A 14,377-nucleotide genomic window follows, 5' to 3' on the forward strand; every position below is an offset into this window, starting at 1 on the left:
TTGAGTTTCTTCAGCAAATTGTGTGTTACTTTGGATTTCCAGCATCTACAGATTTTCTCAGGTTCATGAATATCTGATTAGGGTTGTGAGGCTGAATGGCCTACTCGAGTTTCAGTATTTCAGACTTTGTGCTGTTTCTGTATAAAACTTTCTCACATTCTTTGAGCAAGGTTCAAAGAAGAAAAAAAAACCGAAATTGATTATTGAAAGCTCTTTTTTAAATTTTGGGACCTGGGTTTTACGAAACAGTGATGCCAGATAGGGATTAAAACCCACAAATAATGAAAAAAAAGCAGTAGTGTATTTCCAAGTAAGAATGTTGTGTAGGACAGGAATTACAGATAGTGGTATTTCCATTAGCGATGGTAACACTGTCCTGTGGGTTTGGGGGTGTTCTTTGCCCAACTGTGAAACTGGTCCATAGATGCACACTGCACCCAATTTATGCCCTGCATTATGATGATTCTTCCTTTGACAGTGTTTTTGTCAAAGACCAACTTTAATACTTTGCTTTTGCAAAAAGTTTAGGTTGGAGGTTGGAGCAGTTATTTATTTGACAGTTTGATGATATGCAGTGTATGCATTTGGTTACAGCAATTGGATGGAAAAGATAAATAACTTAAGCATTTTAATGCAAAACAGTTGCAGTATTGATGGACATATCATTGAACAATTAGAACACATGCTATTAGCAAATACATTTTTGTTTTAAGCAACACCAGAAGGAAATGTTCTATGAAAGTTGAAAGAGACAATATACAATTTTATGTAAAAATTAACTTTAAAAAATACAGTGTACGAATGAATTAACGTGAGGCAATATGTAGAGCAGATGATAAGAAAAACTGAGGGCCTGCTCATGGAAACTGCTCCACTAGACAGTAAAGATTAAAAAAATGACTTCCTGTCTGGCTGTTAACAATAAACCATATAGTTTCAGAGAAGCATACTTTGACCATTGGAACTAGTCAATAAACCACAACAGATCTTTTTTTTAATGTTTAACACATTGTACCAAAATTGAACAAGTTCCAAAGAAAAAACTCTCTTGTAGTTTTATTTATAAAATCAATGACCTTCCATCTTACTTCAGATGTAAGGGGGTCATATTCTGAGAACTAAACATCACTTCTTTGAATGTGCAGTGATTTTTCTTTCTATAAGACTGATCAGACTGATTTGTTTCAGATGACTAAATGAGTTATAGGGGATGTAGAGAATGGTGAATCAAAATCAAATCCAGAAGTAGATGAAAATTTACTCTCCCCAAAGGAAGTATTATCAATCATGCGTCAAAGAAGAGAAGGAGAAACTATTTCTTGGCGAGGGGAATGGTGAAGTGTATACCACGAATATAAAAATTAGAGCAATCTTGCTTAGGAGTTTTGTAAGTTGTAATTTGCTATACTTAAAAGTTGTTGAGGCTCAAACTGAGTTTAGACTTTTCCTAGCAAAGTTCAAAGTAAAATTTATTATCAGAATCATGTCACTACATACAACCCTGAGATTCTTTTTCGTGTGAGCATCCTCAGCAAACATAAATAGTAACTGTAAACTGTAAATAAAAGAGCAAGAAGTAAATTGAATTGAATTAACTTTATTTCTTACATCCTTTACATACACTAGGAGTAAAGTTCTTTTATGTTACTTTTCCGTCTAAGTGTGTAATGTGCAATTTATAGTAATTTATAATAAATAGTATGTACATCAGAACAGTCAATATGACATAGAAATACACTCAAATCAGTGTGAATTAATCAGTCTGATGGCCTGGTGGAAGAAGCTGTCCTGGAGCCTCTTGGTCCTGGCTTTTATGCTGCAGTACCGTTTCCTGGATGACAGCAACTGGAACAGTTTGAGATTGGGGTGACTCGGGTCCCCAATGATCCTTCAGGCCCTTTTTATGCACCTGTCTCTGTAAATATCCTGAATAGTGGGAAGTACAGATGCGCTGGGCTGTCTGCACCACTCTCTGCAGAGTCCTGCAATTGAGGGAACTACAGTTCCCATACCATGCAGTGATTCAGCTAGTCAGATGCTTTCAATGGTGCCCCTGTAGAAAGCCCTTAGGATCTGGGGACCCATACCAAACTTCTTCAACTGGTTGAGATGAAAGAGGTGCTGTTGTGCTTTTTCTCATCACACAGCCAGTATATACAGACCACCTGAGATCCTCAGTGTTGTGTATGCCTAGGAACTTAAAGCTATTCACCCTCTCAACCCCAGATCCGTTGATGTCAATAGGGGTTAGCCTGTCTCCATTAGGGGTTAGTCCACAACCAGCTCCCTTGTTTTTGTGACATTGAGAGGTTATTTTCTTGACACCACTGTGTCAGACAACAAACTGTGAAAGTGCAAATATAAATAAATAGTAATAAATAATTAGAGCAGGGAATAACAAGATAAAGCAATCTTAAAGTGAGATCATTGGTTGTGGGATCATCTCAATAGAGGAGTGTAGTTATCCCCTTTTGTTCAAGAGTCTGATGGTTGAGGGACGGCAAACGTTCTTGAACCTGGTGGTGTGAATCCTGAGGCACTTGTGTTCTTCTACCTGATAGAAGCAGCGAGAAAAGAGCAGGTCTGGGTGGTGAGGATCTTTGATGATGCATGTTGCTCTCCTTCAACCACATTTCAAGTAGTTCAACTCAATGGTTGGGAGGGCTTTACCCATGATGTGCTGACTGAATCCACGACCTTTGGTAGGATTTTCCATTCAAAGGCATTGGTGTTCCCATACCAGGCTGTGAAGCAGACAATCAGACACTTTTCACTGCACATCTATAGAAGTTTGTCAAATTTTTGGATGTTATGCTGAATCGCCACAAACTCTTGATGACATAGAGGCACAGTTGTGCTTTCTTTGCATTTACATTTATATGATAGGTCCAGGACGATCGTCTGAGATAGTGCTGTCCAAGACTTCCAAGTTACTGACACTTTTCACCTCTGAACCTCCAATGAGGACTGGCTCATGGGCCTCTGGTTTACCTCTCCTGAAGTTTACAACAGAGTTATACGAACATGAAAAACTTGTACAGATCAGAGAAGAAATTCTAGATGATCAGAACAAATCTTGGGGGCCAAATGGCCTTCCCCTAATCCTATCCACAGCACTAGTTGTTTGTCTGAGGTTCCACTTTGTTACTTATCATACACGAGGGGTGATTGATATGTTTGTGGCCTAAGGTAGAAGGAGATGAGTTATACAGCTCTTGTTACATGCACATGCAGTTCAACTCTTTGAGTGATTATGCAGAAAGTCTGAAGTTAATAACTCATCTCCTTCTACATTGGGCCATGAACTTATCAATCACCCATGATGAATTATTAAATTCAAATTTTCTGCATAATCATTCAAATGTGCTAGGTTTTCTAAAATTGACTCCTTCTACCTTAGGCCACAAACTTATCAATCACCCTTCGTATTTCCTAACTTAAAAAATGCCCAGCTTTCTAACTGTCGGCTTTTGCACCTTGGAAGCAGCTAGGCAGCAATCCCAAATATTTTGCTTTTTTGCTCTCTGTCTAACTTTCTTAGCTTTACCTGCTTGCCTCTCCAGGTTTATACATGATCAAATAGTTAAATAAACTCTGCCAGAAATTGCCATTGAACTTTCATTGAAAAGGGTACTTGGTGTGATTCAGTAACACAATACTTTACAGGAAAGCAGATAAATCATAAAAAAAATAAGAAGCGGACAGAGTGCTTATTATTTTTACATTGATTGGATTGTTTCATTTTTTTTCACTCACACAGGCTCACAGGTTCTTGAGTTTACCAGTTATTCTAGTGTTTATCAGGACCTCTGATGACTTGTGTGGGCCTATTCATTTAAAGGTTTGGAGTTTGGACCTCGGCCCCTGGCTACGTGCAGGCTGGGTCCCACTACTACTTCCACCACTAGTCGTCAGCCACCCTGGCTCCCCTCTACTCCTTGTCCCTCCTCTGAGCCCCCGTCTTCCTTCCACTCTCACTGAATTATGAAACCCTTCTCTCTTCTCTGACCCTTCCAACCTTCTACCCTTCCCTAACTCTAGCAACCCCTGCTGTGATTCCACCATCACCTCTCTATAGAGGAGGGTTTTGTCCTCAACAATGACCTTACTTTTGTTGCACAGACCTCAATGAGTTCCATGTCCGTCATGATGTCAAGCTCTTTGTCTGTTGCCCCTGACTCTATCATACTTCTTTGGCAAGGAATTCCCACCTCCTTACCAATAACCCTTTCTTCCACCTTAAACCCTCCTCCACCTTTTGAAGACCCTGCTCTGGTCTTCTGTCCACTCTATGCCTAACAGCCTTTGGCACATCAACCATCCTAACTTTACCACCTCTCTTGCCTATTCCAACCTCAATTTCTCTGAATGCTCTGCCCTCCACTCTCTCTGCATCAATCACAACCTCATGATCAAATCTGCAGACAAGGATAATGCTGTTGTAGTCTGGCAGACTGACCTCTAATTTGCTGAAGTCAGACGGCAGCTCTCGGCCACCTTCTCTTACCTCTCAACCATTCAGAAGCATCAAGTCATCTTCTCCCACACCATCAACAGCCTATCTCCTCCAAAGATCTCCCATTTTACAGCCTCCAACCTCATTGTTCTCATATTCCATACTGCCCATATTTTCTTCTTATCCAAGATCCATAAACCTAACTATCACCATAGGCCCATTGCTTTTGTCTGCTTTTGTCCCACTGAGCTTGTGTCTGCCTGTCTCAACTCCATTTTGTCCCCTTTGGTTCAGTCCCTTCCTATCTATATCTGTGACACTTGCCCTCCATCATTTCAGTAACTTTCAGCTCCCTGATCTGGATTCCTTCTTTTCACTATGTACATCCAGTCCTTATACATTTCTATCCCCCATCTGGAATGTCTTATAAGAATGTAAGAAATCTGGCCCATCAAGCCTGCTCCGCCATTCAATAACATCATGGCTGATCTGGCCATGGACTCATCTCCACCTACCTGTCTTTTTACCATAATCTTTACTTCCCCTACTATGCAAAAATCTATCCAACCTTGTCTTAAATATATCTACTCGGGGAGTATCCACTGCTTCTCAAGTTTCTTAAGAAGTCTTAAGAGTCTTAAGGCTCTTCGCTCTTCTTGACAATAGACCTAGCCAGTTCCGCTCCACCACCACCCTCCAATGGCTTACAGGCCTGATAATTACCCTCAGTAATTTCTCTTACTGCTCCTCCCACTGTCTCCAAACCAAAGGAGTAACCATGGACACTTGCATGGGCTGCAGCATCATCCAATGTCTGCCATAAATTCTGATGTCAAGAAAATAAAATCTGAGAAATGCCAGAAGATAGTCATTGGAGAAGATCTAGTAGTAAATGTGTATCACTATATAGTTAGACTATGGCTGACCTGACAGCTTCTGCCTTGTCTCCAGATAACAAGGCAGTGAACCTTGTTCCCCAATGAATCAAAATCCAGGTATTTTGGCATTGGGTACAATTAATAATTAAGCCCATGCAGTTTTTTGGGGACAAATATTCATAATGATTTGAGAGTGGAATTTCTCTTTCTTAAAAAATTATCACTTATTTTGAATCCTTATCCCTTGTCCCAAGATCCCTCATGAAGAGATACTTTAGGTAGCATTTTAACCACCTCTGGGTATCAAGCCTCTTCACAATTTAACCATTTTACATGTTTTAACTAGATCACCTCCTGTTCTGCTGAACTCCAGTGCATATACACCTGTCTGCTTAACTTTTCTCATAACACAACCACTCCAGGAATCAACCAAGGAACCCTTTTCTGAACTGCCCATAGTGCTTTGACCAGCGGCCAATCTGGACATTGGGAGTTTGGAGGAGAGGAGTCTTCAATCACATCCACCGCCCAAGGACAAAAGGCAGGAGGGGTTCGCGGCAGAGTAATAGAGCTTTGACCAGCGGCCATTCGGTGTTTGGGGTTAATTAATAACAGCAAATTAAAGGAAGGCAGGGGCAAACACAGCGGCCATTGTCTGAGTGGTTATCTTAAGGCTTTAGCTCTTCAAGGCTTCAGCAAAGAAAGGCTTGACTCAGAGAAAGCCTTCTCTTCTTTATATCTATTCAGAGATATTTTCAGGTAGAGATGACAAACAGAAAGTACAATGCTCCTCTTCCGGGATGTGGGAGGGCAGGGAGACAGCTAGTGTCCCTGACCACTACACCTGCGAGAAGTGCATCCAGCTACAGCTTCTACCAAACCGTGTTAAGGGAGCTGGAACTGGATGAACTCTGGATCATTTGGGAGGCTGAAGGGGTGATAGAAAGGACGTATAGAGAGGTAGTTACACCCAAGATGCAGGAAAGAAAACTGGGTGATAGTCAGGAAGGGGAAAGGGATTAAAGAGCTAGTGCAGAGTCCCCTGTGGCCATCCCCCTCAACAAGAGGTATATCACCTTGGATACTGTTGGGGAAGCGAGGGGTATGACCCAACAGAAGAAAGTCACAGTGATTGGGTCTCCGTCACTGAGTCTACCTCTGTGATTCATAATGGAATGGGGGCAAAGAGCCCCACTGTGATGATAGGGGGTTCATTAGATAGGGGAATGGACAGGAGGATCTGTTTGCTGAGACGAGTTTCCTGGATGGTATGTTACTTCCCGGGTGTTAGGGTCCAGGATATCTCGGATGAAGTCCTCAGCATTTTTAATTGGGAGGGTGAACAGCCAGAAGTCCTGGTACATGTAAATACCAATGACATACGTAGGGTGAATGATGAGGTTCTGCTTAGGGAGTTCAGGGAGTTAGGTACTAAGCTAAAGAGCCAGACCTCCAGGGATATAATCTCAGGATTTTTACCCATGCCGTGTGCTTGTGAGGCCAGAACCAGAAGGAGTGGTTTTCACCTGAACGTGATAATATCCTAGTGGGAAGGTTTCTTAATGCTGCATAGTGGGGTTTAAACTAGAGTTGTAGGGGGATGTTGGTAAGATCTCAGACAAAGTTAGAAATCAAAAGGTTGAGAATGGTGTATCAAAATTGAAAAAGGTGAATGCAGGACTGAAGGTGTTGTATTTGAATGTGTGTAGTGTACAGAATAAGGTGGATGAACTTGCAGCATAGTTGCAGATTGGCAAATATAATGTTGTAGGCATCACATAATCATGGCTGAAAGATTGTAGCTGGGAGCTTAATGTCCAAGAATACACATTGTTTCAAAAGGATGGGCAGGAAGGCAGAGGGGATGGTGTTGCTCTTTTGGTAAAAAAAATGATATCAAATCTTGAGAAAGGGGTGACATAGGTGAGAAGTTGTTGAACCTTTGTGGATAGAGCCAAGGAACTGCAAGGGTAAAAAGACCCTGATGGGAATTGTATACAAACCACCAAACAGTAGTAAGGGTGTGGTCTACAAATTACAACAAGAGGCAGAAAATGCATTCCAAAAGGGCAATGTTACAATCATTATGGGGGATTTCAATATGCAGTTAGATTGGGAAAATCATATTGGCGCTGGATTCCAGCAGGGGGCATTCCTAGAGTGCCTGTGAGATGGTTTTTTAGAGCAGCTTGTGGTTGAGCCCACTTGGAGATCAACTATTCTGGATTGGGTGTTGTGCAGTTTACCGAAATTGATTAGAGAGCTCAAGGTAAAAGAACCCTTCTGGAAAGAAATCATAACATGATCAAAATCATCCTGAAATTTGAGAAGGAGAAGCTAAAGTCAGATGGATCAGCATTACAATGGAGTAAAAGGAATTACGGAGGCATGAGAGAGGAGTTGGCCAGAATTGATTGGAAATGAACACTGACAGGGATGATGGCAGAACAGCAATGGCTGGAACTTCTGGAAGCAATTCAAAGACCACACAATATATACATCCCTGGAAGAAGAAATATTCTAAAGTAAAGATGACACAACTATGACTAACAAGAAGTCAAAGCCAACATAAAACCCAAAGAGAAGGCATATAATAGAGCAAAGATTAGTAGGAAGTTAGAGGATTGGGAAGCTTTTAAAAACCAACAGAAGGCAACTGAAAAAGTCATTAAGAAGGTAAAGATGGAATACAAAAGTAAGATAGCCAATAATATTAAAGAGGAAACTAAAAGTTTCTTCAGATATATAAAGTGTAAAAGAGAGGCAAGAATGGATATCAGACTGCTGGAAAATGCTGCTGGAGAGGTTGTAGTGGAGGACAATGAAATAGCAGACAAACTGAATAAGTATTTTGCATTAGTCTTCATTCTGGAAGACGCTGGCAATATGCCCAAGTTCAAAAGTGTCCAAGTGTCCAAGTGTCCAAGTGTCATGGGGCAAAAGTGTGTGAAGTTGCCATTACCAGGAGAAGGTTATTGGGAAACTGAAAAGTCTAAAGGTAGATAAGTCACCAGGTCCAGATGGTCTACACCCTAGAGTTCTGAAAGAGGTGGCTGAAGAGATCATAGAGGTATTAGTAATGATCTTTAAAGAATCACTAGATTCTGGAATGGTTCCAGAAGAATGGAAATTGCAAATGTCACTCCACTCTTCAAGAAGGGAGAGAGGCAGAAGAAAGGAAACTATTGGCGAGTTAGTCTGACCTCAGTGGTTGGGAAGATGTTGGAGTCGATTATTAAATATGAGGTATTTAGGATACTTGGAGGCACATGAGAATATAGGTGGTAGTTAGCATGGTTTCCTTACGGGAAAATCTTGCCTGTCAAATCTGTTGGAATTTTTTGAAGAAGTAACAAGCAGGATAGACAAATGGTTGATGTTGTGTACTTGGATTTTCAGAAGGCCCTTACCAAAGTGCCACACCTTGTTAAACAAGCTTAATAAGCTATGCACCGATGGTATTACAGGAAAGATTCTAGCATGGATAAAGCAGTGGCTGTTTGGCTGGAGGCTAAGAGTGGGAGTAAAGGGAGTCTTTTTTGACTGGCTGTTAGTGACTAGCAGTGTTCCACAGGGGTCTGTTTTGGGACCACTTTTATTTTATGTTATATGTCAATGATGGAATTGATGGCTTTGTTGCAAAATTTTCAGACAATATGAAGATAGGTGGAGGGGCAGGTAGTTTTGAGGAAGTAGAGAGGCCACAGAAGGATGTAGACAGATTAGGAAAATATAAAAAGAAGTGGCAGATGGAGTATGGTATTGGGAAATGTATGGTCATGCTCTTTGGCAGAAGAAATGAAAGGGTTAGCTATTTTCTCAATGGAGAGAATATACAAAAAAAACTGAGGTGCAAAGGAACTTGGGAGTCCTTGTGTAGGATGCCCATTAAGGTTAATTTGCAGATTGACTCTTTGGTGAGGAAGGCAAATGTAATGTTACTCATTTCTAGATGACTAGAATATACAGTAAAAGCAAGGATGTAATGTCGAAACTTTATAAAGCACTTGTGAGTCCTCAGTTAGAGTATTGTAAGCAGGTTTGAGCCCCTTTGAAAGGATGTGCTGAAACTGGAGGGGTGTAAAAAGAAGTTCACGACAATTATTCCGGGATTGAATGGCTTGTCATATGAAGAGTGCCTGATGGCTCTGGGCCTGCATTCACTTGAATTCAGAAGAATGAGGGATGACCTCATTGAGACCTATTGAATGGTGAAAGGCCTTGATAGAGCTGATGTGGAGAGGTTATTTGCTATGGTGGGAGAGTCTAAGACCAGAGGACACAGCTCAGAATAGAGGGGTGTCCTTTAGAATGGAGATGATGAGGAATTTCTTTGCCAGAGAGTGGTGAATCTGTGCCACAGGCAGCTGTGGAGGTTAAGTCTTTATGTATATTTAAGGCAGAGTTTGATAGATTCTTGATTGTTCAGGGCATGAAGGGATATGGGGAGAAGGCAGGAGATTGGGGATGACAGGAAAGTTGGATGAGCCATGATGAAATGTTGGACCAGAATTGATGGGCCAAATGGCCTAATTCTGCTCCTATATCTTATGGTCTTATATCCTTCTCTGAACAAGGAAAACACAATTGTACAGAATGTTTAAATAGTTGTAGCTAAGCTAACTGACTTTTATATTCTATCTTCTTAGCAATAAATCTCAATGTCAATTTTCTCTGCTAATTACTTCCTGTACCTGACTGCCAACCACTCCTGTTTTATGTGTGATATCACACAGATCTCTCAACCAACAGGTAATTTGTCGTCTGTGACTGTTTGAGCAATAATCCCTTTTAGGACAGATTAAAATCATATGAATGTATACACATAAATGCAAACTAGTGAGTCCTTAGCATAGTATTGTAAGAGATTATGCTTCTATTGGCCCTTTCAAACTGTGCACAATCAACAGGCACTAACACTAGTAAGTTAGCCTAACTCATCAATTGACTTGGGGCGTCAATGATGTTTACAAACTGCTGATCCGCTCTCTCAGCACTGATAAATTTGGCAACATTTATACAATTTGGATTTTGTCATCCTCATTAAATGTCATGTTCATTGAAAGTTTCATTACAATTAAATATGGATGAACAAGTACTAGTTCCAAAAGAATGCTTATCAATAAATTTATTACGGAATTCTAACACCTCTGTGTGCTCACTTGAACAGGTTTTCTCCAGCACTGTTTTTTTATCTGATCAACATAATACCTCCAATTTGGATCCTTGAAGTACATCAGCTTTTTAAGCAATTACAGAGCAAGGAATGTGATGCTTCAAAGGAAAATTCAACGTGTGCGGTATGATTGTCCTAGTTGTATCATAAGTGTTCCATTTATGAAATTTGACACAGTTATTGAATGCCCATAAAAATAAGCTTCCTGTCTAATTCCACGGGCATACAGATTTCTTGTTTATCTTGCTGTAAGTGAATGATATTTATATTTATACTTTGCAGCCTAGATTCAATGCAGAAATTGGTGCAGTTAATGTGTGGGGGAGCTAATTGACATAGCTGAAATAATTTATCTTTCATGAAGCATTAATGTTAAATACAAGGAAGTCAGCTAGTCAGTAGCATGTACAAATGTTATATCTTTAAAATAAGCGGGATAGTATGCCAACCAATTGGAACAGCACTTTACCTCTGTCAGTCCAGAAAAGAAAAACAAAAGCTCATCACTGTATTTTTGGTAAATGAGACAATAAGGAAACAATACCAATATCTATTCATCTTTATAACATAAAGAGTCAGATTTTTATTGGTAAGAATAACACTGGAGTTTTCATTGCTCATCACGAATGGCGATAAGCAATTTATGGCGGTAGTGCACAATGATGAACCTGGAAATACGGGAGATGGTCTTTGTGGTTCTGTGCCTCTAGGAGTGACATTATAACAAAATGTCATCGTGGGACTTTGTATTGGAACCTGAAATTGCATGAAATTACTGTACCTGCCCATAAACTTACAGCTTATGTGATATATCAGATTTAATGCCAAGCAATTGCTTTTGCACTGAAAATTAACTTCACAAATACAGAATCTTAGTTCTTTGTAATTAATTTTTATAATGATTTTTTGAAGATTTTTCTCTTTTTTTCCTCCCTTTTTTGCTTCTCTTTAATTCACTTTCTATTTATGATTTGGGATTGAACTAAATTTTCCAGCTAATTTTTCCAAGTTCAGAAATTGCACTGCTCATTCAGAATTCAATTTAGAGTGGCTCATTGTTGCTTACCATAAATTTCAATGTGCTATATCTTGATGCAACACACAAAATGTTAGTAGGCTCTTGATTTTTAGCTCATACTGCAAGAAAACAAAGGTGATAAAATAATGTCACAGCTGTATTACGACTTAGTAGGACTCTATAGAGAGAATGAAATGTATTCTGAGCAGTCTCACTCAAGAAAGAAATACAGGTCTTGGACCACTTATAATGCAGCTTCATTTATTGTAACTTAGTCTAGGTATATAATTGCCCTAAAAGGAGAGTTAAATTACAGCTGGCATTGGAATACTATACAGTAACCTTTTTTTTAATTCAAACTAACAAAAGTTGCTGCATGAAAAGTTACCGGGACTGAGCTGCCGTCTCCGTCAAGGTCACAGCTTAGACTTGGTTGTTTTTTAGGCTTTTAGTTTTGTGAGGATGGGTTCAGGGATGGAGAGGGGAGTTAGAGATCAGGTTAGGGACAGGGATAGAGGGAGGATCTGAGGACAGGCTGGAACCTCAGCCTCCGCTCCACATCCAAAGGCCAGGGACATGGACGTGACTGGATGTCGGACTGGCAGTACAGCAGAGATGAGGACTGATACCCCCATCCAGGTCATCATGTTCTGGCATCAGAATGCCATGTGAACGGGAGACAGCAAGACCGGAATGTGAGCACAGTATTTGGTCAGATCATCGGTGAGTTTGGCGTTTGAGGCCTGGAGGTTGGGTCCTCATCCAGGCTTCTTATTGCTCATCATCGGTGAGTCCTCTGTCAATACTGAAGATTGAAGTCCGACAGTGAAGAAGAAGTCCAGTATTCAAGGCCTGATGGCTGGATCTCTGAGTTTGCAAATGCTTGTGAGTCTGCTGGGGAAGTCAAAGTCCCAGTGTCTGCAAATCTACGAAATCTCAGGAGGCTGGAAGCTGACCATCATCATCTTCTTTGTCTTGCTAATGTTGAGCTGCAGATGATTCAGCTTGCACCATTTGACAAAGTCCTCCACCAGGACCCTGTATTCATCCTCCCGTCCTCCCTTTAAACAGCCAACTATCGCTGAGTCATCAGAAGATTTTTGCAGATAACATGACTCAGTGTTGTATTGAAAGTCCCTGCCCTCGGGTAACAGAACTTCATATGTGCTTGAGTGGGAAGGAGGAACAAGACCGTTTTGTTGTTGTTTTGTCGCTTGTTGTGTTCTATTTTGTTGTGATCTGTGTTGTTCTGCCAAGCATTGTGGGCAGGTTATGTTGGTGCTGGAATGTGTGGCCCACAGCACATCCTTGGCTGTGTTGGTTACCAATGCAAACAACACATTACACTGTGTGTTCCAATGTGCACGTGATAAATACTTCTGAATCCAATAAATCTGATTTGGAATTGGGATCATATTTGTCAACCTAATGCATGTTAAGAATGAGACCGTGTTTTAGTAAGAGATAAAAATGATGAAAAAAAATAAAGAACCCTTAATTAAGTAATTTGAAGTGTGCCCTTAGAGTTTGATGCAGCACTGCTGTCCCTGGTTCACGGAAATCATGAAAACTAGATGCTCTGAGCACCGTTGTTTGTTGAAAGGGAACATACCGTCATGGAAGAACAGTTTAGTGATGATGTGTCATATCTGTTCTTGTAGTAGTAATCCATGCAGAATTCTATTTCCTACTGATAGTGTTTCCAGTATGTCTAGGAACTGGATTGTACACAATTGATTTCTTTGTGCTAATTGCACAGAACTTGAATTTACCCATCAGTGGTCACACTTGTTAATATTTCAGGATGAAACTGCCAATTTCAAAATCGGGTTAGTTACTTCAATGGACACACTTGCATAAGACCATATGTCCAAAATTCCAAAAGTTCTAGGAGCAGAATTAGGCCATATGGCCCATTGTGTCTGCTCTGCCATTCTTTCCTAGCTGATTTATTTTCCCTGTTAACCCCATTCTCCTGTCTTCTCCTTAACAGTCTTACTAATCAAGAACATGTCAATGTCCATTTTAAATATATCCAGTGTCTTGACCTCTACAGCTGTCTGTGGCAATGTGGCAATACTGGTCCGGGATGTCTCTGACCAGGTGCAATATATCATGGTGTTATGTACCCCATAACTGGGTGTAAGACCAGCAGAGAAAGAAGTATCTGTTGGAGTCTGGTGGTACCAAAGCTAAAGGTGTTCATTAGTAAACTACACAATACAGTATCAAAAATGCAAATATACATATAAAACAAGTTAGCAGTAATAAACCTAAAAGTGTAGGAATAATAATAAGCAATAATAAACAAGCTGTATCGATGTCTAGGTGTAAATGAATTGTCATAGAAAAGTATAAAGTTCAGTTCAGTTCATACATGCTGAGGTGGTTATGGTCATTGTAACCATTGGGGGGGGGAGGGAGAGAGGGAGAGAGGGAGAGAGGGAGAGAGGGAGAGAGGGAGAGAGGGAGAGAGGGAGAGAGGGAGAGAGGGAGAGAGGGAGAGAGGGAGAGAGGGAGAGAGGGAGAGAGGAGAGAGAGAGAGAGAGAGAGAGAGAGAGAGAGAGAGAGAGAGAGAGAGAGAGAGAGAGAGAGAGAGAGAGAGAGAGAGATTAGGTAGCTGCAGCAGGCAAACCTTCTGTGGCTTTCTTTAGCCCGTCGTGTCATTGTGGCCATTCAGTTATGACCCCTCCGTCCTTCAGCTAGACTGTTCTTCTGTGGTGGACTCATCACTCTGGCATGAGTGAACACACACACAAGTCCCGACTGGTCCTGCCGTCACACTGTGAGCTTTATTGACCGATATCCTGACTCGGTCTCCGAAACCCCCACCTTTCTGTGGGTTCCCA

General features: G+C 40.8%; 1 protein-coding gene across 1 annotated transcript in view; it reads left to right on the top strand.

Annotated features, from left to right (window-relative positions):
• Nucleotides 1–14,377, top strand: part of tmem26b (transmembrane protein 26b) — a 42,135-nt gene that overhangs the window by 6,576 nt on the left and 21,182 nt on the right. Inside the window, exon 2 of the mRNA XM_059947381.1 lies at nucleotides 10,505–10,634. Within this exon, the coding sequence (XP_059803364.1) occupies nucleotides 10,505–10,634 (130 nt within the window). The remainder of the gene's footprint in view (nucleotides 1–10,504; nucleotides 10,635–14,377) is intronic.

The sequence above is a fragment of the Hypanus sabinus genome, chromosome 22 (genome assembly GCF_030144855.1).
Source record: "Hypanus sabinus isolate sHypSab1 chromosome 22, sHypSab1.hap1, whole genome shotgun sequence".
NCBI lineage: Eukaryota > Metazoa > Chordata > Chondrichthyes > Myliobatiformes > Dasyatidae > Hypanus > Hypanus sabinus.